Source organism: Artibeus jamaicensis, unplaced genomic scaffold (assembly GCF_021234435.1).
Source record: "Artibeus jamaicensis isolate MK-2021 breed Jamaican fruit bat unplaced genomic scaffold, CSHL_Jam_final contig_233, whole genome shotgun sequence".
NCBI lineage: Eukaryota > Metazoa > Chordata > Mammalia > Chiroptera > Phyllostomidae > Artibeus > Artibeus jamaicensis.
Window position 1 is genome coordinate 12,080,102 of NW_026521486.1, and position 25,717 is coordinate 12,105,818.

Sequence of the window (25,717 nt, forward strand, 5' to 3'; positions counted from 1 at the left end):
GTCGAGCTCCTGAGACTGTCTTGTCTGTCTTTGTTTTCCTGTGTTCTAACCCACTGTTTGTTCCTGAGTAAATTCATGTGGGGAAAAACAACAGTTTGAAAGAAAAAAAAAACATGCAATGAGTGATAATAAATTCAGTATTATATTTCACATTTTTTAATCCTGACTTTAAATTTTTTTAGTTTCTCTTGAAAAGAGGAGGATGTCGCGGCCATGGCCCCAGAGTCCTGCGCGGCAACAGCGGGCTGGCCTAAGCAGTGCTAGCCCTCAGTCCATGACTGCCACAAGCCCTTACTGCATTGGCCTGGCCCCCAAAGTACCGGCACTTGCACCCCCAGGTGAAATCCGAGACTTCTTTCTGACCTCCTAGGGGGAGAAACCAACAAACTAGGAACAGTCGCCTGATCAGCCTTTTGCTGTCACACCCTGTTCCTGAGGTCTTGCTACAAAAAACGGTGGCAGTTTGAATAGAAGGCTGGGCAGTTCGGGAAAGGGAATTAATTGCAGAGGGAAGAATGGTTGATCTCTTAGACTGTTATCCCATCACTTAGGTATAAAATGTTTGGGGCGACAGGTGAGAAAGTGGCCAGTACCCTGGGGGAAAGAACAGGGCGTTGGCTAAAGGAGAGTAAAGGAAAGGTGAAAACAGAACTGTCCAATCCGGGGGCCCTGAAATATTAGAGCATCCGTTTCCTGAGTGTTTACTCTTCGCCAGACATTAGAATCCCACTTTATGTGCAGACTCTGATTTAATGAACCCCTGGGGGGGTAGGTAGGATTATCCCCTCTTGACAAATGAGGAGACTAAGGTTCGTGGGGGTTAAGAATTTGCCAAAGTTGGCATTTAAATTCATAACCATCTGACACCAGAGCCCATGCTCTTAACCACTCTGTCACAGTAGCACATCTTCCACAGGCTGCTGGGAGACATTTCCAGCAGAGGAAAATAGCCTGAGCAATGGCCCAAGGGCTTTCGATGACATAATGCCACATTCTGATAAGTGAGCCTGGTCTTCCCGTAGGACCGCCTCTCCCGAGGGTCAAGGGACGCATGTGTAGATGATACTAGAAAAATCCACAGGGGCTGAACCATGAGTAGCTTTTATGCCATGTTCAAGTTAGACCTTATGAGAGGCTTCAACATGAAGAAACAAAAGAAAAAGATTATCCTCTCTTGAAAACCTTCAGGCATTCAGCCTGGGGGAAAATATGTGTGCTCTTCATTCCTATACGTGAATAAATTCATAAAAGAACTAGAGCAGACCAGAACACTGTTGGTTCAGAAAGAAGGGCTCTTCAGTGAGGAAAGGCAAGGGCAAAGGGGAAGTCCTTGAAGTCTGTCACTTCACAGACAGCAAGGAGCGGAGGGATGTGACCAGAAGTCTCTGCTGTAATCAGAGGGGATTCTGCATTTTGAGGAAGACAGTGGTCCGCAGACCTTTAGCTGCCCAGCACACCCACAGGCCTTTCTCCGAAAAGTCTGGCCTTGCATCCGGTGATGTAACCATCCTGCCAGAAGCAGTAGGGCCAGGAGCCTGCCAAAGGCAGCCGTAAGGGAGCTGAAGTGGCTTGTCAGGAGACCCCCTCCCCAAGGAGGGATAGTTTTGGTGGTGATGGTGGTGGTAGGGGTGTCCATACTGAGTGGGGGCAAATAGGCCCAATCATTCTCTCTCCTGGGATGTTTCTAATTAAGATGAACCAGAAGAGAGGGCAGCAGCAGGAAGCAGAAACAGAGAAGTAAATATCAAGTCAGTGATGTGACAATAAGCAGTAAATATCTGATGACCCAAGGAAACCAATGTAGCGAATAGTTAAGAGCACACATTCTAGGGTTCAGTTCCTTGGGTTCAAATGCACTTACCATCTCTGTGACCTTGGGTGACTTCCTTAGCCCCTCTGAGTCTCACTTGAAGAAATAATAGAGCCTGCTTCACAGCCTGTTGTACGGTTATGTGAGATCATTGATATCAAGTGCTTAGGGTAGTCCTTGCCATATGCTTAAGCGCTGGGTGGCTGCTATTATTTTCTTACATTCTGAAGGAAAAACATTATATTCAGGTTCTCCGTCAAGTGCAGCTGTTGGGACAGACTCCCGGGTTTCCATTCTTTTTCATAAAAACCTTACACTAAATCCCTAGGTCCCTTCCTTTGAAGTCGGAGAGAGGCTAACATAGTAAGCTTAGAAGTGGAAAGATAAAGCTTCACTTCAAAAGTAGAGAACAAGAGGGCACAAGTTGGTCATAGAAACATACTTTCTAAAAGGTTAGATTAAGTCCTGGAGAATAAAGTCACGATTGATTGCTAAAGGAAATCAGAACGTGTTGGGTTTTGTCACTGTCCTTTGAAGTTGACATCAAGGACGATCACTGCAGCCTTCCGCATACCCTTGAGTGTCTCTGCCAATGACAATAGTGGGCTTAATGAACCATGGTTCTGATGAGAGACGACAATTTTTGTTCTTATGTACATAAGCATTTAATCATCACATCTCACAATACTAAAACCTCTTGAAGCTTGAAAGAGATTGAGGACTCATAAATTAGTTATAATGCATTGCGGCTGAATTGCGCTTTAGGATTTGCAGAGAGTTTCAAGTACGTTATCTCATGTGATTTTCGCAATGTCTCTGTGAGGTAGGTGGTTGGATGTAGGTAGGAAACCCCCTTTGGGAGGTTCAGGGGGATAAAAGACTGGTTTGAGTGCGTATAGCTATTAACTAGAAGTGACTGCAAACTTGTGATTCTCGGTCCCATGCTACTTTTACTAAAAGAGTGGAAATTTTTGCCACTTAACATCCTCGGGGGGAGAACAGGCTTAATGTTAGTTTCAGGAAGGGGGGCAAGTGTGAAATGAGAATCTGTTGCACAAGAGGTGGCACCCCCATGCCTGCGGCGTACCTTGCCGGTCAGACCCCACTGCAATCCCCACTGCTGAGCTGCAGCTGGCTTCAGAATCCTCCTAACACAGTGCCCTGGGGCACTGCTGAAAGATCAGAGCAGACACAGGATTTTAAACTTATTTTTATGAAAAGAAGGTTCACAGGGCAAATCCAAGGAAGCTGAATGCTTACCCGTATCCACGTCAGCCTGTTTCTCCTGGACACATTTTCCTGCCCGCCTGGCAGTCAGACAAAGCCACGGGATTGGACCATGAATGGAAGTGGGTGATGCTTTTCTTTCCCCTATAACTGAGTGAACAGACAAGACTCGGAAGATGTAGGGGATAGCTGAGTTGCAAGATGGATGGAAGTTGGGTCCCCGAATGGCTGGAGTAGCCCCCCACCCCTAAGCAGCCTACCCCCTGCTTTGAACTATGATTTGAGAAACAAGGCTGTCCCAAGGCCTCCGTGACCTGGGAGCTTTGGTCCGGCAGTTCACCTGCACACAGGAATGAAGCTTGACCACAGGTGGCTATGCCCTTCCGTGAACCATCTTTTGCTGTCCTTCTCAGAGACAACGCCAGATCAGGTGGTCTCCTCACACATTTCGTACTTCCAAACGTTAAAGACCTCATGAATGTACACTACAGTAGGTTTGTTTTATTTCTGCTCCTCAGCACCGCCTCCCACATGGGAGAAACCCCTAGTTGGGTGATTCTGTTCAGAGACGACGGGAGTCTAAGGATCAGCAAGCTACTCCCTCATTCCATCCCCTGCAAATTAGTCGGGGCTGTTGACCTAGATTCTTCCAACTGAATGTCGATAGCCAGGAGGCCTATCTTGAGCAAATGAGGCAAAGCAGCAAGGACAGTTAAGAAATCAGTCTCTGAAGCCACACACTGGACCCAGTTTGGCGTGAGTCTTGCCATCGTTTGCATTTCTCTGGTTCGTGCCTGTTTTTCAAGCCCGATGCTTCAGGTTGAGTGGATTCCGTGAGACACTTAACACCAACGCAGTAAACTCCCTTTGTGCATCAGTTAGCAGGGTCAGTTTCTACTGCTTGTCCTGTGTACTCATGTGTAAGTGCGTGTATGCACGCACACACCACACAGAGGAGTGTTCAGCACCCACAAGTGTTCTTTGCCAGGGCAATCTTTCCGAAACAATACTTTGTTTGTAATCTCCTGTTTCAAAGGAGTCACTGATTCAGCTCGGGACGAAGCCCACACGGTTTGGCAGGACACCCCAGAACCCACTTACCTGCCTCGTCTCCCCTCTCGTCCCTTCCACTCTTCTACCGTGTGCTGGTCCCGGACTCGCTGTATTCACCGTGCACTTGGCCTGCTGCGCCTTTCCCTCTCGTTGCCTCTCAGCAAGTTCCTGCTTATCTTTCATGTTCTAGCCGAAGAATGATCTCCCCGGAATAAAGTTTATTTTTTCCTCTGGCATTATATGTTTGTTTTATTGCCCATCTTACACTCTATAGTAGTTATTTAGAAGTTTGTCCTTCTCAGTTGGTAACAAACTTCTTGAGGACAGTGTCTCGTCATCCATCTATCACAGTACCTAGGATACTTCTCTGCACATACAAGATGCTGGTAGGTATTTGTTGCCTGAATGACTGAATGAATGAGTGAACGAACATGACCTGATACAAGGCTCTGACGACCAGAAGACTCATTCTAGAACAACCACAACAAAGACCGCAGGACTCCAGCCCTGAGTTACCCAAAGGCGGTTTAGAAGACAAAGAGCTGGCAGGGCCCTGTCTGCTGTGGATCAGCTGCTTGGGTGTCATCCTGCAAAGAGAAAGGCCGCTGGTTCAATTCCCGGTCAGGGCGCAGGCCTGGTTGGGGGCCAGGTCCCCACTTAGGGGTGTGTGAGAGGCAGCTATCAATGTTTCTCGCCTTCTCTTTCTCCCTTCCTCCCCCATTTCTAAAAATAAACACAATTTTTAAAAAAGAGACACTAGCTATGTTGAAATAATATTTAATGCTTAAAATTTAACAGTACACACAACATGTTTTAGCAGTAGAAGAATGAAAATATGTGTATGGTGCTCAATCAAATTGACGTTACAAAAGAAGACCATGTTAAGAAAACCTTAAAAGTAGAAGTAAACATTTAGGTAAAAACCAGATTAGACAACGTGCTACGGGATATGATGTAAAAAATCCTAATAATGTAGTTGCCTAAATCCAGACTCAAGACATTGAGATTTACTTTGCCACTTAAAAAAAGCAGAATGCCCTTCATTTAAAATGCATTTTAAAAAAATGTTTGCGCGTTGTTTTCCCGCTGGCAACTGCGGTGTAGTCAAGTATGTAAGAATACCAGCTGGACTGCAATCTGATCGATCATTAAAAAGTGCACCTGGCCTTCCTGTCAAGTACACAGCTCACCTCAGAAAGCAACACAAGAATTCACACAATGCTCTGAGACCCTCCTTGCCGCTCAGGCCCCGAAGTGAACGAAGTTGAAAGCTTCTTCAGCTTAAGAGAAAATGAAAACAAAAGTCTACAGCACCGTGTGGTTTCTGAGCACAGAGAAGCACGGGCAGAATGGGAGCACAGGAAGGGGGAGGGCGAGGCCGCGATGCGCTCTTCAGCAAGTGTCCATTCACACGCCCACCAGCTTCAAGGGACAGAATGGCTGCTTTACGTATTTGGTCGTGTGAGAAAAGGAAAATCGCCTTTCAAAATTTCCTCGAAATTTGGCAGATGCCTCCAGAACGTGCAGACTGGAGGTAATTTATTCACACCATCATTAGTTAAGAGCTCTGCTTCATGAAGGAGGAGCGCTATCACAGGGGGGGCGTGGGGGAGGATGGGGAACTTTTACTTTCCTGCCCACTCTTCCCCAGCAACCTACTGAGGTTCAAGGAGCCCTCAGAAAACAAAACCATCAGAAATGTTTTATGCAGAGAAAGCACTTTCTAGACTGAGTCTGCCCAAACTGACACTTCCCTTAATACTTCCGAAGTAGTAGGCAACAATTCTAGGACGAGCAGACTCCTCTAAAATCCTCTGACAACCAGAGTCAGCGGAGCAGAGTCTGATGTCGTGCTCCAGAACGTGAAATGATGACGACGCTTCGAAGAGCGCCATGGTTGGAGCAGGGCGCAAGCATCTAACCGGCACAGAAGGCATTTGCTAGCAAGTTATGTGGTTAAAAAATCCAAAGTTTAACTACTGTTTTATGAACTTTACTGAGAATGGGGATCTCCTGGGCACCTTGTTTTCTTCTTAAACTTCCCCTCTTCTTACAAGTAAACCAATTCAGACCATTCCTGCCTTATGTAAAAATATTAAAATTTTATATAAACCTTACCAATGGCCTGAGAAATGCAAAGACATTCACTAAGAGATTTGTGCAAAAAATGTTTCTCTCAGAGAGCAGGATAAATTGCGAGGACAAACCAACCTCCCGGATAAAGTTTTAGAAGGGATTTGTTTCTGTTTTCACTACATGAATAAGGGAGGTTTTATCTAAAATGTGCATATAGCTTTAAAATATATTTAATAAGTTTAAATTCTACACAAATACTGACGATTGGTATTATAAATTTTGAGCTGGTACATTTGTGGAATTTTAGGACTTACTATGTAAGTCTGTTTTACACATCAAGACAATTTCATTGCACATTTCTTTTTTTTAACTGTACATCTCAAACATAGTTATGCTTACATCACATCATGTATTTAGAACATCAGTCTCCTTAGTTATTCTCACAACTTTTCGACCCTTTAAGTTGTACCAAAATTAAAAATCATTAGATTTGACGGTGATAAATGAGGAAATACAACTCCTGAAGGGTTGAACGTATAAGCCAAATATAAATGTTTAACAAAACATTTACAAGTACTACAAGGTCATATAATTAATTACGAATTGGCAGCATGACTCAACTTCGCCATTGCTGCCAGTTACCTCCGGACAAGTAAAAAAGAGAAAGAGAATGATGTATGGGCCTGTGTGGTTTGTGTGTCTTTTGCAACTGATATTTCTGGGTTATACGGATCCGGGTAACACCGCACCGCGGACAGGACTGAGAATGTGCCCCATCGGAAATGCCATCGCTGGAAACAGACGCCACGCGGAAGCGCCGGATTTCCGGCCTCTTCTCCAGTGTCAGTTCCTCGTTAGTTAGTGGAAGACGAAGCGTCTGTCTTCCCCACGGCTTCCTCGCCGAAGAGCAGCTTCCGAAGTATGGTCGCATAAAACGGCCCATACACCTGTTTGTTGAGATTCACGATGTTTGCGTACTGACAGCCCAGCACTTCCAGCTCCTGCTGAACGGCAGCCAGGCCTCCGGGCATGGGAGGCAAGCACTGTTTCGGGCTTGGAAGACAGAGTAGGCTCTTCAGGTATAGCTGGATTCGTTTATCTGGGGGGGAAATATGGTATCTTTACCTGTCCCATTAGTAAGAAAAGTAAGAGCAGTAAATATTCCCAATTCTCAACCCTCCCTGTTCCCATGACCTTTACCAAGCAGCTTTGCCGCTCTCTTCACCAAAGGTTGGGGTTTGTTTCCCCGTTTGGACTGCGGCTGACCCTACGACCCCCTTTGGCCAATACACAATGTGGCAGAGGTGCTGGTATGTTAGTTCCATGCAGGGGCCTGAAGAAGCCTGGTTCGCGTCCGCCCTCCCCACCCAGCATGTGAACAAGTCTGGGCTTGATGAAAGACCACATGGAGGGACACCCCAGTCTTCTCTGAGGCCATGCTGGACCAACCGGTAGAGCCAGCCGACTCCCAATCACTTGAGGGGGCCCAGTCAAGAGCAGCAGGGCTACCTACCCACCCCGAGCTGACCACAAATGCACGTAGGAGTCCTGCAATACCAAAAGAACTACCCCCGGCTGCCCCAGAAACTTGTGGGAAATACTAAACGTTTCCTGTTTTTTTAAGCCACAGAGTCTGAGGGTGACTTATGCAGCAAAGAACTATCTGATAAAAAAACGTAGAGCACTTCTTGGGGAGGGAACAGGGAATCTTTTTACAAAAACTCGGCATTTAATGTCCACAATTTTAGTTATGTACACTAAAGCTGAGTTTGTAAACTGGCACTGCTAGTTTGGCCCGTACAGCTTTTTTTAAAAAATAAAACCACCTAAAATTACGGGACTTCATATAGAAATCCAAGTTCTGGTTCCTCTTGAACAATCTACAGATCTGACAAACTTGGGGGCCCAAATCACCACACGGTGCAGGTGACGAGACATGCCGTTTTCCCGGGACAGGTGAAGTTGACACCTGTTGTGTGGGCATTATTAAAAAGAGCACTCTCAAAAGCGGCCTCGGCTGGACGATCACTTTCACGTTCACCCCACACACGGCCGGCGACTGGAAGCAAGGGACGAGTGCCACCCTGACCAGACCTCCAGTCCGTTCCCTTCTCTGCCCGCTCTGCGTCACGGCCTCCACGCTCCTGCGTCTGAGACAGCTTCGCCGAAGCAGGCGAAGGCACCCGGAAACCAGGCTGCAGAGGGGCTGGAAAACGGCGCCGGACAGACCAGACCTGCTACAGCTCATGCTGTTCCAAGGACTTTCTTCGGCCTTGGACACAAATCTCACAAGAAAGAAGTACACGTACTAAGGAGGACAGATGCCATCAAATTCAGACAACTGACACTAATGAAACACTTATCACCAAACACTTCTCACAAAAGTCACATGTTTCAGCCAGATCTGACCTAGAACTCACAGTTCCTGATAGCCCATGTCCATGGCTTAGCCACATTTGCTTCCTCTTACTAGAATGTTCTTCCATCTCACCTCCTCTCTGCCACAAGTCAAAAGCACCCTTCAATGCCAAGCCGACAGCTACCTCCTGCTGTGGTGTTCCCTGACATCTGCCCAACTATCGCAGCAAATTATATTACTTAAAAAATGTATCTCTCTCCTTGCTCCGGTGAGCTCTCTGAGGGTGGGGCTATTCTTTTATCTTTATATTTCTGAGCTGGCACGAGGCAGGCACATCACAGATGCGGACTGAACTGAAGTGAGAATGGAATGGAAAAGGTATATAAAGACCAAACTGAAAACAGTGGGGCCCAGGGAGGCTGGGAGAGGCAGTCACAGATAACTCGGGCCTCGTCCGTCATTTGTCAACAAGGAGAAATTGTTCACGCATCTATCACCCACACAGTAGAAAATTACTTTTTAAAAATGCAGATTGTTCTAAACATGCAAATAATCTACACAAGAGGTAATCCAGAAATAATATTTACCCAATTTGGGTATGTGTTTGAAAAGAAGTGGTTTGAAAGGAAACTTTTCTAATTATGTCATTAAGATTCTGAGAACACAGTGGGAGGTGTAGCCACATTGTAAAGAGACAGCACGCCCTGTATGAACAGAAGGCCAGGCACCATCACGGGGGAGGAAAGCCATGGCTGATGCTGGTCAGGTCCGTTCTGTGTCCTCTGAGCGCTTGGTTTATTCCCTCCCCGTCCCCCACCCCCCTCCCCCCGCGAGCAGGAAAGAAAGAATCCACCGTGCACCAGCTCTCTGGCAGACTGGGGGCCTGCCTGTCCAGTGCTGGGTCTATTGTTATCACAGATACAGCCCAAAAAAACTTCCAGCAAGAATGGTTAAAGGATAAAACTCTTTCAGAACTATTATTGTGTCGAAAAGTGGTTTTGTCTCCTCTGTGGACGAGTCAGTTCTTAGGCCAAGACTGAAACGACAGCAGCACTTGTCCAGTTGGGAGCAGCCAAACCGAGTCCCTGCCAAAGGCGTGCCCTTCCCGAGTCAGAGAGCAGCTCCAGTGAGTCAGTACCGTCGCTAGGCAACAACAGTTGGAAGTTTAAAAAAAAAAAAGCTCAAAATTTCAAAATAGGAGAGTTGGACTGGGGAGAGAGGGTTGGAAAAAAGCTGTTTTACCAGATTCTAAGAGGCCTCCTTGGGGCGGGGGCAGCCCTGGCCCCCAATCGCCCTCTTCTTACACCAAATACCTCCCTCATCTAGAGGAAGGCACGGAGGATGCCTGGGTGCTCCCCACCCTGCCAACAAGCACTAGGGCTCCAGCTACGATGACAACAGTTAAGACTCTGAGCTCCAGAGTCAGGCAGGCTCAGTAAGGCTCCCTACTCTGCATACCAGCTAGTTATGTGACCTTGAGGGGAAGTCACTTAAACACTCTAAGTCTCTGCTGCCTTTACCCCTTCCACAAATCTTTATTATTAAAGGTTATCTGTGGGCCCAGCGCGGTACAAGGATACAGCAGTGCACAAACATGCACCCCATCCTCATGAGGCCTGCACACCAGTGGGAAGCGAGAGGTATGTGGCAGAGAGTGCAGACAGCCTGCCCTTCTAGCTCCAAGGGACACGCTCTCCCAGCTGTTAGCTCTTCAGCTGGAGGCTGTGGGCTGCGAGGCCAGGCTTGTCACCAGGGAAGGTTATGCAGCAGAGGGCTCAGCCACTGCAGATGCGGTTGTGCAGTGCGTGTTACTGTTATCAACGGCCACCTCTCAGCAGCCTGCAGGGCTGCACGCCTGACCGCTCTTTCCCGGGGGAGGGCTTGAGGCCTTGAGTTTGTGAGTGGCTGACGTGGCCTAGATCTCCAGCATTCTGTGTCCCCAGGAATAAGGATGAGAGGAACGATTTGAGAGCCTCAAAATAAAGAGTAACCAGTATTTGCACTCTTAGGCAAGTCAATACGGTACTTCAAACATTTGCAGATCAGTCCCAGAATGTTAGTATATTCTGAGTCTACCCTCTTTCTTCTTTCCAGTCTTCATTGCCCACTCTCTGCAGGAGACACTGCCTTTGTGCCCCACATTGTCCACTGCCTCTTCTTTTGCCCACGGCGCCTGATTTTGTTTGGGGGAAACCATCTGTCCCACACCCTCGTTCCAGGAGTTAAAGGTAAAGCTCACTCACCCTGGCTCCAGGAACTGAACGCATGTCTCGGAGCCGAAGCCCCTCCCTCTCTGGCCACCAAGACTACTTCGAAAACGGCACACTACCTACAGTCAGGCCCACCAGAGCCAATGACCTAACCGCAGAGCTGACTCCTTGTCTGAAGCATGGGAAGGTACAGGCTTGAGAGGAAGCTGTGCCACTGTCTGTGACACAGCCGGCCCGAGGAAGGCAGTGCTGAGGGCCGGAACTGGGGACACCAGGGCCAGGGACGCAGTTTGGGCTCTGGGTAAGCTCCACCTGCAACCAGCCCTACCTGGTCTTTTCGGGTGTGTGTGAAAATACGTTCTCCTTTTGCTTGAACTGGTTTAGATTCTCAGTCACAGGCAACAGAAAATGTCCTAACTGATCCATTCTCCGTTTTCCCCACTCACCGACTCTGCCTGACACCCAGATACTCACTCGCTTTCTCAGGGAGCGGGCAAAACAAAAGGCTGCCCACTGTACGCCCCAGTCCCACAGCCCTTCACTCGTCTCCTCGCGTCTGACCAAGAAAAGGGCCCTGCTGGCTGAGGCCGGCTCCCAGCAGAACTGACCTCTACCTTCTGCTGGTTTGCACTGCTGCACTGATCTAGGGTTTGAACGTGACTGGTAGCATTTCGTTATTTTCTTCCTAAAAATTTATTGGCTAGATAATAATAACATAGAAGGCCTTGAAATATCTCTCACTCCACTACAGATACACACAGAAACAGCAGCAGGTCCCAGACCTTTTAGAATACTAATATTCTATTCCTATTTTCAATGTTTATTCTCTAAAAGAAGCAGGTAAAATGTTGAAGACTAAATTTTGACTGACATTTTAACATTAGTCAAAAACAGCAAGTTAAACCAAACTGAAATTAAAGAAGAAAACAATAAAAATATAGGGACCCACCAATCAAAGACCGGATGGGACTGTCCTCCTTTTCAATGCTTGAAAATTGACCTGTAAGGTTAGCTTGAACCTCAGCACTTAACGTGGGCAAGCCTCTCTCCACCAGGGTCTTGTTGATCTCAGCACAACTCTTAACACCGATGGAATGCAGGGCTTCCTTCAAGTTAAAGGTCCTGTACAACAGAAAAGCAACCCCATCAGGGAAACTTCAATTTTTCTAATTCCTCTGTATTTTATTTAATATACCAAAAGGTCCTACAGAACAGGAAACAAAATCCCCCCCTCAGGGAGAGTTTTTTTTTCTTTTTTGATATACCAACATATTTCTCCCCGTTTTTACCTACCCATTTTTTCTTATACAGACAATAATTACCTCTATTAGAATGAACTTAAAAAACAGTACCTTCTCCCGATCACCAACACTTATTTGCAGCAGATTTTCACATCATTACAACCACTCGACTCTGTACATAGTGTTTATATAGGAACACACAGGCAGGAAATTGTGGCCCCTGAAAATACCGTATTTTGCCGTGTACAATGTGTACTTTTTTTGCCCAATTGTTGAGGGAAAAACAGAGATGCACATTATGCACAGGTAGTATCTGAAATACCTTGTGTCTGTTCTTATGTTTTATAATTATTTGTTACATAAAATTTCTTGTGCCATAATGTATTAAAAAATAATGCTAAAATTCCTTCTTAATATAAAAACAAGTATCTAAATATAAATAATTGCATTTTAAAAATTAAAGTTTTTTTCCCCCTGAAAGTTTGGGCCAGAAACATGGCTGTGCATTATACATGGTGAAATACGGTAAGTCTGCAATTCCATTTTCATGCAGGTCTCTTAGGGAAAGATAATACCTGTTCTTAAAGTAAACCCTTTGATCTGAGAGGATTCATTCATAGATTTTTTTTTTTTTTTAGCTTGTAAAATCAATTCCTTTATCTATGCCTGAGCGGTAAATCTTTAACACCAATCAAAACAAGAAATGAAGATAATTCAGAGGTCAATACCACAAAGGCAAATTACCTAGAACTCTTGATCTATCATGACCAAAGATAAGAGGTTCCTTCTCATTGCTACTGTGAAGCAACTGATCAATAGTGCCTATACACAGATAGAGAGTTCAGAAAGTTATAAAAGTAATGAGCAGTTGGTTACTTAATAGATAAGGAAAAAGAGTTAATCGGTGTGTTTGTTGGGTCTACACAGAGGCTGTCAAACTCATTTTCACCGTGGGCCACGTCAGCCTCGCAGTCGCCTTCAAAAGGCCAGAATAATTTTAGAACTGTACAAATGTAACTGCTCCTTAACAGTTAAGCAGTTGAAACTGCATTCGGCCCTTTGAAGGCAACCGCGAGGCTGCGTGGCCCACGGTGAAAGTGAGTTTGACAGCCTTGGTCTGCACTGTTGGGGAACATTGCACCTCACTATCCAGAGAGGGCCTGTGAGACAGCTCTGTTCAGCGTGGGGATTAGCGGTGAGTGGCCCAGGGACAGGAGAGGTAACGTAGCAATTACAGCTCAAGCTGTGGTGTCATGCAGACCCAGGTTCAAGTTCTGAGCTAGCACTAAACTTGCTACAGGACCATGTTAGCTCTCGGCAGATTGTCAGGCATGTAGTGAACACTTAAGAAGAAGAAGAAAGAGAAAAAAGACTTTATCATTATTATCATCATTAACAACAATAACAAATAAGTCCTAAGTGTTCTGCCTTGACTGGAATTTGTTATAAATCCACACTGGATCTGCCTTTGAGGTTCCACAAGCTAAAGTTAGTTTATGGCAAAATTTTTACCTTCCGACTCTTACCCAACTTCCTTCTAGCCTTCTCCTGCTTTTAAGCACGAGTTTGTAGCTAAGGAAAAAATTAATTTCAGCATAAGCCATGACTTCCTATTCATAAGAAGGCAAAACTCTTGCTAGTTTTCAAAATCCGTCATTAAACCAAATATAAATGACATCTGGGTCATCTATTGCTTTTTTTTTTCCCACCAGTGTCCGGCACTTGAGGATAGAACCCGGGGACTGGAAACCGTCGGCACTGAAGACGTGACTCGGAGGGGCCGGAGCCCGTTCCCTCTGCCTCTGCACATTACGGGGACCGGGACTGCCAGCTCAACCCCCGCCAAGAAGAGGAGGGCTGCTTTTTTTTTTTTTAATGTTATGAATGCTATTACTCCACCCTTTATGAGGATAATTGAGAACTGAGTATAATCGTTTCCTAACAGAGATTTCGGGGGCTGGGGCAGGGGATTAAACAAAATAATTTAAAAAGTCAGAGACAGAACCACCACAAAGAGGGCGACTGAACAACTAGAGTTATGAAAGGCTCCCGTTTATCAGGCACTGACGATGTGCCAGCGTGCAGGAGTGCCTCACGTGGACCTCCCTGAGCTCTCACAACTCCAAGACAGGCATGAATACTATTCCTTTCTTGCAAGTGAGGAAGTGAGGCTAGGGGTGGTTTGGGAACTTGTTCAAGGGTGCGTGCATAAGGCAGCAGCAGAGCTGGGATTTAAAAGTCTGGATTTAGATGCAGAAACCTGTTCTCTTAGTAACCACGTTGTTATATGTTTTATATGATCAATATTTAGGCAGCACTGGGGGGTTCACTGAAGGTCTGAACAGTTTCTGCACAGCAATGCTTATCCAGTGTGGGGAAACGCTAAGGTAGTTAACACTGCAAACACGTAAAAACACGGAGGTTTCTTTTCATCATACATCTTGAGTCCTGAGTGTGAAATACATGAGCCTGGCTGGTTAGCATAAGAATCAGCAGACAGGAAACACTGTTCCTTTCTCAAGGGAGGGCTCTGTAAAGTGTGTGACTGTCTAACCACTATGCTGTACACCTGAAAGCACCGTGAATAATACTGAAAGTCAACTGTAATTGAATTAAAACTAACTAACTAACTAACTAACTAACTAAGTAAAAGCAACCATGCATTTTAACCTTAATGATAACTTTAAGATTGGGTCTGTTCAGAGATCACTCTCCAGTACCTTTCATAATAGTTTCGTAACATTAAAAACACTCAGAACGATTTTTAAAAGGATCGGCACAGAAAGGGCAGGGCCTGGACACGGGGACCAGGGCTCAGGCCTCAGTTCGCCCCTTTCTGGCTGTGCTGCCGAAGGCAGATCCTTGGGCTCTGGCACAAAATGAGGACTTCAGATGTTGTAACTGCTCAGGTTCCTTCTGGCTCTTAATACCCTAGGATTTTAGCGAGCGATCTGTGTGCTCTTTGAGCAATGGGCAGGGGTCTGAGAAAACAGGCGCATCGCCCCCCAGTGAGAGGAGCAGATCTGTGTCCCTGAGAACACCTCTAAGGGGGACGGACCTGCAGGAGGCGCTTCACCCATTTACGCCCCCCGGAAATGTGCGGTCTTTGACTGAGACTTGGAATTTTCTGACTTGGACAGGATTCCCGACAGGATGACCTACATGCAGAATCTCCGTGGGATTCTAGTGTTCAACGAAGGGGTGAAACCGAGAAATGAATTTCACAGATACCAAACCCTCAATGAACCTGTGGAACATCTCAAAGGACAGAGAGAGGTCACGGCTGCTGAAGACTTCACGGCACGCTGGGTCAGTAACGCCGGCGAACATTTCATACAGAAAAATGACGGCGTCAGAACTACTGCACGTGGAAAGCCTCTTTGACAGGCATTCTAAACACTGAGCCTGCTGGGCTTCTGGGTTTTGTTTTTTTCCACGGCATCGTCAAAGAAGAGCTTTTGCGCACACCCATCCCCAGTGGAAACCCTACACTCGCCCCAGCACTTGTCCAGGAAAAGCCCTCTCCCTTCCTGTGAAAGGGCACCTAACCCTTCGGAGATAGTAAAAGAAGTTCTGGAAAAAGGAGGTGTGAGATAAACCCCTCTGAAGCACGGTTCTGAATAATGCCATCGAGATGTCCAAGGTTCTTCACATTCTCTGCAATGCGTGCAGAGCCGTAACAGAGGAGGGAACAGATGAAACCACGTGGTACTTACTTTCCACACATGCCTTCAAGTAAAACAGCCGAAATCCTCTTTAACCTGCCCGCAAGCTCAGGGAGGCCTTCGGTGACGGCGCCCACCGTGTTGCTGGTGATGAGGGACAGGCAGGCAATAATTTTCAATTGATTCAGCTTTTCTGTCAGTTCCTGAAGACGCGCTTCTTCTGTAATCAGTGTCTAGCATATTTATTTAAAACGGAAAAACAGAGAGGGTAGCTCAATACCATGAAAATGTAAAATAAGCCCTATTACATCCGAACTGCCATTTTTATCTGATTTTAGTAAAGTCAGTAAACCACATGCAACACAGACAGACTAGGTGATTCACAGCTGAAACTTAGGGACGAACATAATGGGAAACTTGAAGGGGGGAAAAATCACTCACCTCTGGAAATACTTTGTTCTGATAATCCCACTGCAACAGTTTCAAGTAACTGTTATTTAGCACCAGTGTAGGGCTCAGGCTTGGCTTAGAGCTGCTTTCAGCCCCAGGAGTTAAAGCGGTCTCAGAAAGAGAAAGTAATTCTTCATTTACAGATTCTTCTATCCACTGTGTAGTTTTATCAAGAGCACCTACAAGGAAAAAGGCCACAAATTTGCCCTACAGCTGACAGGTCCCTGCAGTTGTGCATTCTTCATGACAGATGCCGTTGGGTGCTGGGCGCGAATGGAAAAACAGCCACGGCCCTCAAGGAGCGTGCGGTCCAGATGGGCGTCCAGACCTGCACACTAACGACCACAGCAGCACACAGAGCACTAGAGGGCACAGGGCTGGAGGGAGCAGAGAGCGCCCAGGGCAGAGTCTAAGAGAAAGAGCCGGGCACCTGAAGATACAAGGCAGACTGAAGAAAGGGCTGTCACCCCAGGCCAGGAGAACAGCCCATACAAAGGCCCCAAAAGCGAGCACATATGGCACATTCTGGATGCTACAAGCAAATCTGTATTCTGGTGCCTAAAGAACCAGGGGTGGGGGGGGGGAGAGAGTGGTAGCAGATGGCGTTGCATGGGTAGACAGGCCAGCTCACACATGAACTTGAGTTTTGTGTGGAGAAAGTATTTAGTATAAAGGCATTGATTAGTAAACAGTTTTGGGTACTGGGCCCTGCTGGGTACCTGATTAGGGCTACGTCTTTCTCACAATGCACGTGCATGCTGCTGTGCACACTTTATTTTACTTTAGACCCAGGACTGAGGTTTCCTGTTAGAAACAAGTTGCTTTTAATACTATCCATTAAGTTTTACATTTCTTATAAAATTATGTATTTGATAGAATTTATAAGGTGGCAATTGCTAAAAAAAAATGCAGACTGAAAAACAGGTGATTCTTTTTTTTAATGAAGAATGAAAGAAAGAACAGTCACTCTGAACTTCTTCCTCAGACCCAGCGCACAAACAGGGGTAATTTATGAGTAGCTGTTTGCCACACTAAAGCAACACCACCCCTAGAATTTCACAATTTTGTTTCTCCTCAGTTGTCAAATGTTGTTCTTGGTTTTTCTAGTTCTGCTTAGAAAAATGTAAAAGGCTTGCAGTCTTTTATTTAAAAGATATCCAACAGAGAGCAGAAACCATGCTCGATATAATTACAACATGGCGATATGAGCATTTACACTGCAAGTGTAACCATTTACAGCTGACACATTTAAAAGGCCATTTAGTTATTTCAAACAAAAACATGGTGGTTCTCAATCCCGCTGATTTTAGAATCATCTGGGGAGCGGAAAGGAAGGAAAGGGGGGAGGGGGGAGGGAGGGAGAGAGGGAGAAAGAGAGAGAGAAGGAAAGGAAAAGGAAAAGGAAAAGGAAAAAAGAGACCCCGGGCACAGTTCCTGGAGACTCTGATTTAATCAGTCTGTGATGGCGCTCTGGCATCGCTTCTCAAACGCCCCAGGTGATCCTAACATGCACCCAGAATTGAGTGCAACTGGTAAAGCAAAAAGAGCATGAGCTTAGTGAAATACCAGGTTTTCTCCAATGGGTCTGCTGAGATTTATTTCATAAGCTAGTACACTGAATGCTCTATGTGGCTCTAGAGGCAGGGTGAACTCCACGAGGCACTTGTGCCATAGGTCTTTCCTATGTACCTTTCTATGAAACCTCAGTACTGAGACAGTAATAAGAGCCTCTCTATTCACTCATTTATCCGATGGCAACTGAGCACCTACCACGCACCAGGGACTGCACCAGTGCTAGGGAATCACAGATGAGTAAATACAGTCCCTGTACTGGAAAAGTTTTTAGTCTGCTCGGAGAGAGAAACACAAGAACAGGTGATGACTTTACAGGTGTGTTTACCTGTGACTTTCCCAGGAGCAATGGAGGCCCAAGAGCACCTAACCTGACTTTACTCCACACCAACACAGGCTCCCGATTTCCTGCCATGAGCTTGGCCTGACCAGCTGCCCTCCCCCACAACTCTCTCTGACTTTCTAAATCCAAATCCTGCCAGTGGGTAGTGGCCCAGCCCCCTCCCTCTTCCTTCAAGCCTTTCTTGTTTGTAAGGATCCACCCTCATCTCTCCACCTTTGAATTTTTTATCTGGCTGTCATTTCTCTTAAACAGCTGAGCTGAACAATTCTATTTTTTTAAAATTTTTTTTAAAGATTTTATTTATTTCTTTAGAGGGGAAGGGAAGGAGAGAGGGAGAGAAACATCAATGCATGGTTGCCTTTCGTGGGTCCCCTGCTGGGAACTGGCCTGCAGGGAATCGGGCTGCAACCCAGGCATGTGCCCTGGCTGGGAATCGAACCGCGATCGTGTGGTTCGCAGGCCCGCACTCAATCCACTGAGCTACACCAGCCAGGCAACTCTATTTTTTTTAATGGTCATTAAACATTTCACATGCCTTCATCTCACAGTAATCTCACTAGTGAGATTACTGAGGGTCCCACTATGGCCTTTGTTTCTCTTTCCTTCTTGATAAGTGTGTGAAATGTTTGGCTTGGATTTCCAAAGCAAGCGGGTCTGCTGAGACAATCAGCTATTTCCCCAGCAGTATGTGTCACACAGTAGGTGCTTATCGAAAAGCCTCTGCTCTCTCACCCTGGTTGGGTGTCATCCCCAGAAGCGAAGCATTGCCAGTTTAATTCCTGGTCAGGGCACATGCCTGAGTTGTCAGTTTGGTCCCTGGTTGGGGCACAAAGCAACCGGTCCAGTCCATGTTTCTCTCCTTTTCTTTCTCCCTCCCTTCTCCTCTAACAATAAATAAATAAAAGCTTAAAAAAAAAAAAAGCCTTCACTCTCTATATTTGGCACGAGAGATCTGGCAGGTTTCCATCTCTGGCGGCAACAATGAGTTTAAGGATTGGCTCAAACAGTCTCCCTCATGATTTGGTGGTGTGTGCCTACATTTATCTTATTTTTTCCACTGTTATCCAGTAAAATGTGCACTATGTACACAGTGTATGCAAATCAAACTAAAAGACACAGGGTGCTTTTTGCAAAGTCTTGCAGAAAGCAGGAGGGAACACTTCCCAAATTCATTTTATGATGCTAGCTTTGCCCTGATACCAAAACCAGACAAAGGCATTAAATTATAAGGGAAAAAAATTACAGAGTATAATATCTTTCATAAATACAGATGTAAAAATCCTTAGGTCCTGGCCGGGTGGCTCAGTAGGCTGGAGTGTTGTCCTGTACACCGAAAGGTTACTGGTTTGATTCCCAGCCAGGAAATCTATGGGAGGTAACTGACAACCGATCCTTGTTGCTCTCTTACAATAATGTTTCTCTCTCTCTCTCTCTCTCTCCCCCCCCACTCCCTTCCCTTCTTATTCTCTTTAAAATCCAAAAAAAACATATTCTCAAGTGAGAAGTTTTTAAAAAATCATTAAGAAAGCATTACCAGGGCAATAAGATAAAAATAATACACCAGAGCCAATTGGTGGGATAAACATCTCAGGACTGCAAGGTTGGTTTAACATTAGAAAAAAAAAATCATTGTAATTCACTATATTAATACAAAAAAAGGAAAATAAAACATGATCACTTCGGCATATACAGAAAAAGCACATGACCAAATTTAACATGTGACCTACTTAGAGTAAATCTCTTAGTTAACCAGAACCAGACAAAATGTCCTCAACCAGAAAAAGGACATCAGTGGGAAGCTGCAGTTAACATAATACTTAATGATCAAAGAACGAACATCCTTCCCCCAGAAGGGCAATGATGCCGTCTCTTATGACTTCCATTCAACATTGTGATTGGAGGTCCTAGTTAGTGCAATAAGGCAAGAAAAAGAAATAAGAGGCGTAAAAAGAAAGATTATCTTTGTTCACAGACATGACTGTAGATATAAAACTGCCTGAGAAATATTCCAGAAAGCTACTAGAATTTATAAGTTAATTTAGCAAGCTTTGCAGGATGCGAAATTAATATTTAAAAGTCAATTATATTTCTATATACTAGAAAATAACTTACACAAAATATTCAAATCAATAAAGTTATTGCTTTGAAAGTTACTGAAAATGAAAAATGTGTCTTTTATTTCACAGAAAAAACTAAACAGACTTTTTGGCCAACCCAATAATAACCTGTCAGAGAAAAATTCCCATAAATAACCTTATAAAGTGTCAAGTATAATAGGCATTATACATACAGTTTTAAAATGTGCTAGTTATATGATTACTTCTAGAAAACATCCACAAAAATTTTTATGACCTTAAGATTGCAAAGATTTTGTAGACCGTTTACTAAATTCGCAAACCATAAAAGAAAAATTTGATCATTTGGACTTCATCAAAGTTAAAAACCTCTCCTCTACAAAGGATAGTGTTAAGAGAATGAAAAAGGCAACCACAGAGCAGTAGACACTTTCACAACACATGAATCTGATGAAGGCCTCGTTTCCAGAATGTATAAAGAGCTCTTTGATTCGACCGTGAGACGATTTCTAAAATGGTACCCTAAGCATGAAATGTGATCCCTACCTAAAACAGACAACGGGTCTCCATCCTGAACTGCAGGAGTGGCCAGGCCAGCTCTCGGCCTGTACAATTCTGAGCAGGCAACACCCGCACAAACTAGGAGAATGGTGCCAAATTCTAGGCACCAGGAGTGGGGCCTCTGATGCTGAGCAAGCTTTTAGATGTCCCCCATCTCCAACGTTCTGGAAAGTACCTCAAGGACCCCACTTTCCAGTCGGAAGAACAGAGGTCCCTTATCCAAGACAACCGCTCTTTTACACCTAGCGGCCCCCACCTCCCCTTCTCTCAGGTGCTGATTTTCCCTGAGAAACCGTCTTCCCTTGCTTCATGCTTTCTTTTATGACTATCAGTCAAGAGGCCCTTGACCAGGGGTCGGCCTAACCCGCGTGCCTGCCAGACTCTTCCCTGGAACTCTGAAAGGTGAGTACAGCAGTCAAGGACAACCCATTTCAAGCTGACGTGAACCATCCTGACTACAGACGCCAGGAACTTTCCCTTGTTTTGTTTTGTTTTTCATTTTTTCAATCCAGGTTCCTGACACTACCCTGGCTTTGGGCCTTTCTTGGGGTAGGTATTTTAGCTTTTCTGTAGTATAGCTTTAGCCTCTATCCTGCCATTCACTTCCTTTTTTGCTAAATTAGCCAGAGTCCGTTTCTGCTGGTTTCAATACAACCCAAGTGACATAACACAAAGCTGAAAAATCAAAGAAAACTGCCCCAGCAGCAGCTCAGTCCCATCTTGGCTTGGGTGGGGGAGACCTGGCTTCGAGTCCTAGCCCCGCTCCTCATTAGCTGTGTGGCTCTGTGTTTGGGCAGGTCACGACTGAGCACCAGATTGCTCACCTTTAAAACGCTCCACAGATACATCCTGAATGCCTTGTGTGCCAGGCAAAGACAATCATAGTGCTGCGTGACGTATCTTTAAAAAATACTCGTCTCACAGGATTTTTGAAAGAATTACATAAAGTTCATGAGAACATTTTATCAAATGTAAAGCAAATAAACAAACCCTTCTTCTTTCTGAGTGTATTAAAAATTACATGTAGTATGGCTCCCTCAGGGGCAATTTGCTACTTTTCCCACAGGTAATGTACTTTTTGGATATAATGTGGTTACCTTTTTGATGCTTAATACATGCAACCAATCATTCATTGCCAAAGGCTTTCTTAAGTGTATTTTACTTTATTTTTATCCCATCCCACTCTTTCTTATGATAAATATCTTTATTTAAGTATAATTGATGTATAAAAAATTGTACACTTTGAAGTATACAATGTGAAGTTTGACACACATGGACAAACACGCAGCCATCACCACGGGTAAGACGATGAACACACTCACCACCCCAAAGACTCCCAGCGCCCTTCACAGTCACCCCCCTTCTCTCTCATCCCCCCCCACCTTACCATCCCCAACATACTGATCTGCCTGCTGTCCCTAGAGATCAACTTGCTTTGTCTACAGTTTTATGAAAATGAAATCATACAGCATGAACTTTCGTTTTACATCACTGTGATTAGATAGTTATACAACCTATGAAATGACCACCCCGGTAAGTTTAGTGCCCATCTAACACCAAACATTCAGGGCAGGGCAACAGTCGGTTTACAGTTGTCAGTCCGTGAAACGCAGAGTTCATTCTCGTATCACCGCTTATTAGTTCCTGTGTTATTTTCCATATGAACAGCTGCCGACTTTTGCCCCACCTGTAGTTATTACAGTATATTGACTGTATTCCCTAGGCTACACTTCACATCCCCAGGACTATTTCCTAACGGCCAGTCTGCACTTCTCAAATCCCTGCCCTGTTTACACCCACCCCCCCAACACTCTCCTGTGTGGCAACCATCAACATGTTCTTCGTGTCTGTGAGTTTGTTTGTTCATTTGTTTTCTGAGTTCTTACTTTAGATTCCACAAATACATGAAATCTCTTGGGTATTATCTATCTATCTATCTATCTATCTATCTATCTATCTATCTATCTATCTATCTATCTATTTTTATCCTCACCGGAGGCTATTTTCCATTGCTTTGTTAGAGAAAAAGAACGCGAGGGAAAGGGAAGGGAGAGAAACAGCAGCGTGAGAGAGAGAAATGTCGACTGGCTGCCTCCTCCTGCATATCCACCAGGTGACTGAACCCACAACCTGGGCGTGTGCCCTGACCAGGAATCCAACCCATGACCTTTCCATCTATGGGAGGACGCTCCAATCAGCTGAGCCACACTGGCCAGGGCTCTTGGGTATATTTTAAATAAGGCAAATGCACATATAAAATTGGTCAGAAAAGTATAATCTTGGGGTCAATTCAGAAACTCAGAGTACATCTCTATATTAATTTTCCAATACTTACCTTACAAAAATCATCTATACACAAATTCCAATTGTCTTTCTGTGTGATACTGTGAGGCTCTTATTTTGATGCTGGGGCACCGTGGCCGACTTTTGGCAGTCACTTAAGGATATAATTAACAAGTGACACACACTCTGCGTCAGGACTCGACTTCTCTGGGGACATATTTGGAACTGGGCAGTGACCTATATGCACAGCTGGATTTATTCTATTCTTAAATCTCTGGAAATATCCAAGTCAACGTGAAAGGTGCAAATGAATCACGGGTTCCTAAGTCTAGTTTTTAAGGAGAGAGACAAATCATCTGAGATAAACAAAACTATAATTCAACCCTATACTAAGAATTTGCTCAAGATTCCAAGCTATCTTTATTCAAAACACGGAGACCTTTGCACATGTGTTTATACACACACACACACACAAGCACAAGCACTCAAGTGACACCGGCCACCAAGTCTCAGGAAAACACTGCTGAGAACAAACCGGAGTTCAGGCTTCAGATTCAGGCTCTCTGTGGGGTTCTACTTCCCTTAACCCTTCTCTCTCTTTGGAACTAAAACAATGGAGCCCTGACGTCAGAGCCTCTTTGTTGTACAAGGATCCCGAGACGTCACCCAGTCTCAGATACCACCCGATGCCCGGTCCCTCGGCCAGTCCTCCGAAGACAGGCCCTGTCTTGTTGGCAGAGAGCAGCGCTGCGCCGTGGCTGAATGCATGTGCTTTGGGGCAGAGACACATCTGGGTTCACAGGCTTTACTACTTACTAGCAGTCACCTGGGGTTAGGTACCTTAACTTTAATTTCTTCATTTGTAAACAGTGGGTGATAACAGTACCAGCTTCACAGGGCTATTGCGAGGCTTGAATGGCCTAGTAAATGGAGTGTTTCACATATAGTAAGAACTTGGCACTTACCAAGTGCTCAAATAAAATGTAGCTAGGATTGACCACTATTATGAAAGAGCGGCCCATTTCAGTGTTTAAACAACTCCCGCTGCTAGTAAGGCCAAACCCGGCTGACTGGTACTTCCTGTCCATGGATTCTCTGAAGCCTTACAGAGCTTAACCGAAGCCCCTGAATCACGTCAACGGGGTGGAGTGCATGGCCCACTTGAGACTCCTTGGTACGAAGCAGAAGTGCCCAGTTTCCCTGACTGCTCCTCGTGTGACCCTCTGTGACCCATGCTCTCTCCCGGACATTCTCCAGCCTGCTGGAGGCCCTGTGCAAGCAGCTCCTGTTTGGTTTGGTTTATGCAGTGCTATTGTATTGACTACCTTGACAGAGGTCAGTCCTGGAGGAGTGGAGTGTGGTGGGTGGGTCCCCTAACTCAGCCTTAGACTGTGGTCAACTCAAGTCCAGACAATAAATAACATCTGTATCTAGGGTTGCCAGTGAGAGAACCAGTTAGCTGGTCTTTTGCCAGCTGTGAAATCTCAGTTGCTCGCCTGCAAAATGAGGGCATCTACCTACCCCGCTGAGTAACTGTGGATTCAATGAAGCAATACCTGCCTTACTCCCATGCTTTCCTGACCCCTTCTAGTCCAGCTCTAGTGCCCACTAGTTCACGGGCTAGGGGGTTACCATCAAGGTTACCAAGGATCCTCAAGTAGTTATATCCTGTGGCCAAGCCTTGGCTTTCATTTCTCTTGACCACTTAGCAGCACTTACCACAGCTGATAATGTCTTCCTCTTCCAAACACTTTCTTCTCATCTTATGGGACACCACTCTCTCCTGGCTGTCCTGACCTCTGGCTACTCCTGAGGTTTCAATTGCTGGACCCTTCTCTTCAGCTCTAGATGCTCTAGAGTCCCTGGTCTGGCCCCTTCAGTACCTACGCTCACTGCCTAGGCAATTTCACCAGTGCAACACTGTGGGTAAAAGCAAGGGCTGTGGAGCCAGACCGCCTGGGTGAATCCACTCTATAACGTACAGCTGTATTGTGGAGGCAAGTGATTGAACCTCCCTGGGCCACAGTTTCCTCATCCATAAAATGGGGAGCAATTGCCTAAAGGCATCGTAAAGAGTAAAGGAGTTAATACAGGTAAAGAGATTAGAATGTGGTAAGCATTTTATGCACGTTACCTAGTTCCATGACTTCATCTACCATACATATGCTGATGATCCCCAGATGTACTGATACATCTCCATTCTCCAATATTCCAGTCTCTTGTATCTGAAGGCCTACCTGACATCCCCATATTGTTGTCAAACAAGATCTCAGAGATCGTTTGTCTAAAACTGAGCTTGATTCCACAGCTTCTGCAAACTTCTTTCCCCTCATCTTCCTCACCTCGCTCAAGGGCACCACTATTCACCTAGATGCTCAGGTGAAAACCTTAGAGTCATCCTCTAGTCCTCTCTTTTTTCTCCTCATCCAACTGTCAGGAAATATAGCTACTCCACTTTGAAAACACATCCAGAACATGACCTCTTCTTACTACTTCTCCCACTACCCCCTGGCAAGCCACCAGCATTTCTTGCTCAAACAACTGCAATACCACCTAATTGGTACCCTTGCTTCCCTCCTTGCTGCATATAATCTATTCTCTACCCAAGAGCCAGAACAGTCCTTCAAATGAAAATCAGATGTTCCTTCCCTGCTCAAAACTCTCCAAGGACTTCCCATCACACTTGGCACGAATCTAAACTCCTCTTCTTTCCTAACAAGGCTCTATATGAACTGTCTACCTCTTGGCCTCATCTCCAGTCACTCTCTCCTTGCCTGCTCTAACCCAGCCAT

At 45.3% G+C, this 25,717-nt stretch overlaps 1 protein-coding gene and 1 non-coding gene across 2 annotated transcripts in view; both read right to left on the reverse strand.

Annotated features, from left to right (window-relative positions):
• Positions 1-4,851: 4,851 nt before the first annotated feature.
• The window catches only part of TCP11L2 (t-complex 11 like 2), a 40,390-nt gene continuing 19,524 nt past the window's right edge, over positions 4,852-25,717 (reverse strand). Inside the window, exons 7-10 of the mRNA XM_037160179.2 lie at positions 16,083-16,270; positions 15,693-15,874; positions 11,685-11,857; positions 4,852-7,265 (exon numbers count right to left, since the gene is read on the reverse strand). Of these exons, the coding sequence (XP_037016074.2) occupies positions 7,021-7,265; positions 11,685-11,857; positions 15,693-15,874; positions 16,083-16,270 (788 nt within the window). The 3' untranslated portion in view covers positions 4,852-7,020. The remainder of the gene's footprint in view (positions 7,266-11,684; positions 11,858-15,692; positions 15,875-16,082; positions 16,271-25,717) is intronic.
• Positions 13,686-13,832, reverse strand: LOC119060628 (small nucleolar RNA SNORA57). Its single transcript, XR_005084625.2, has one exon. It is a non-coding gene; the product is annotated as a small nucleolar RNA SNORA57 (small nucleolar RNA).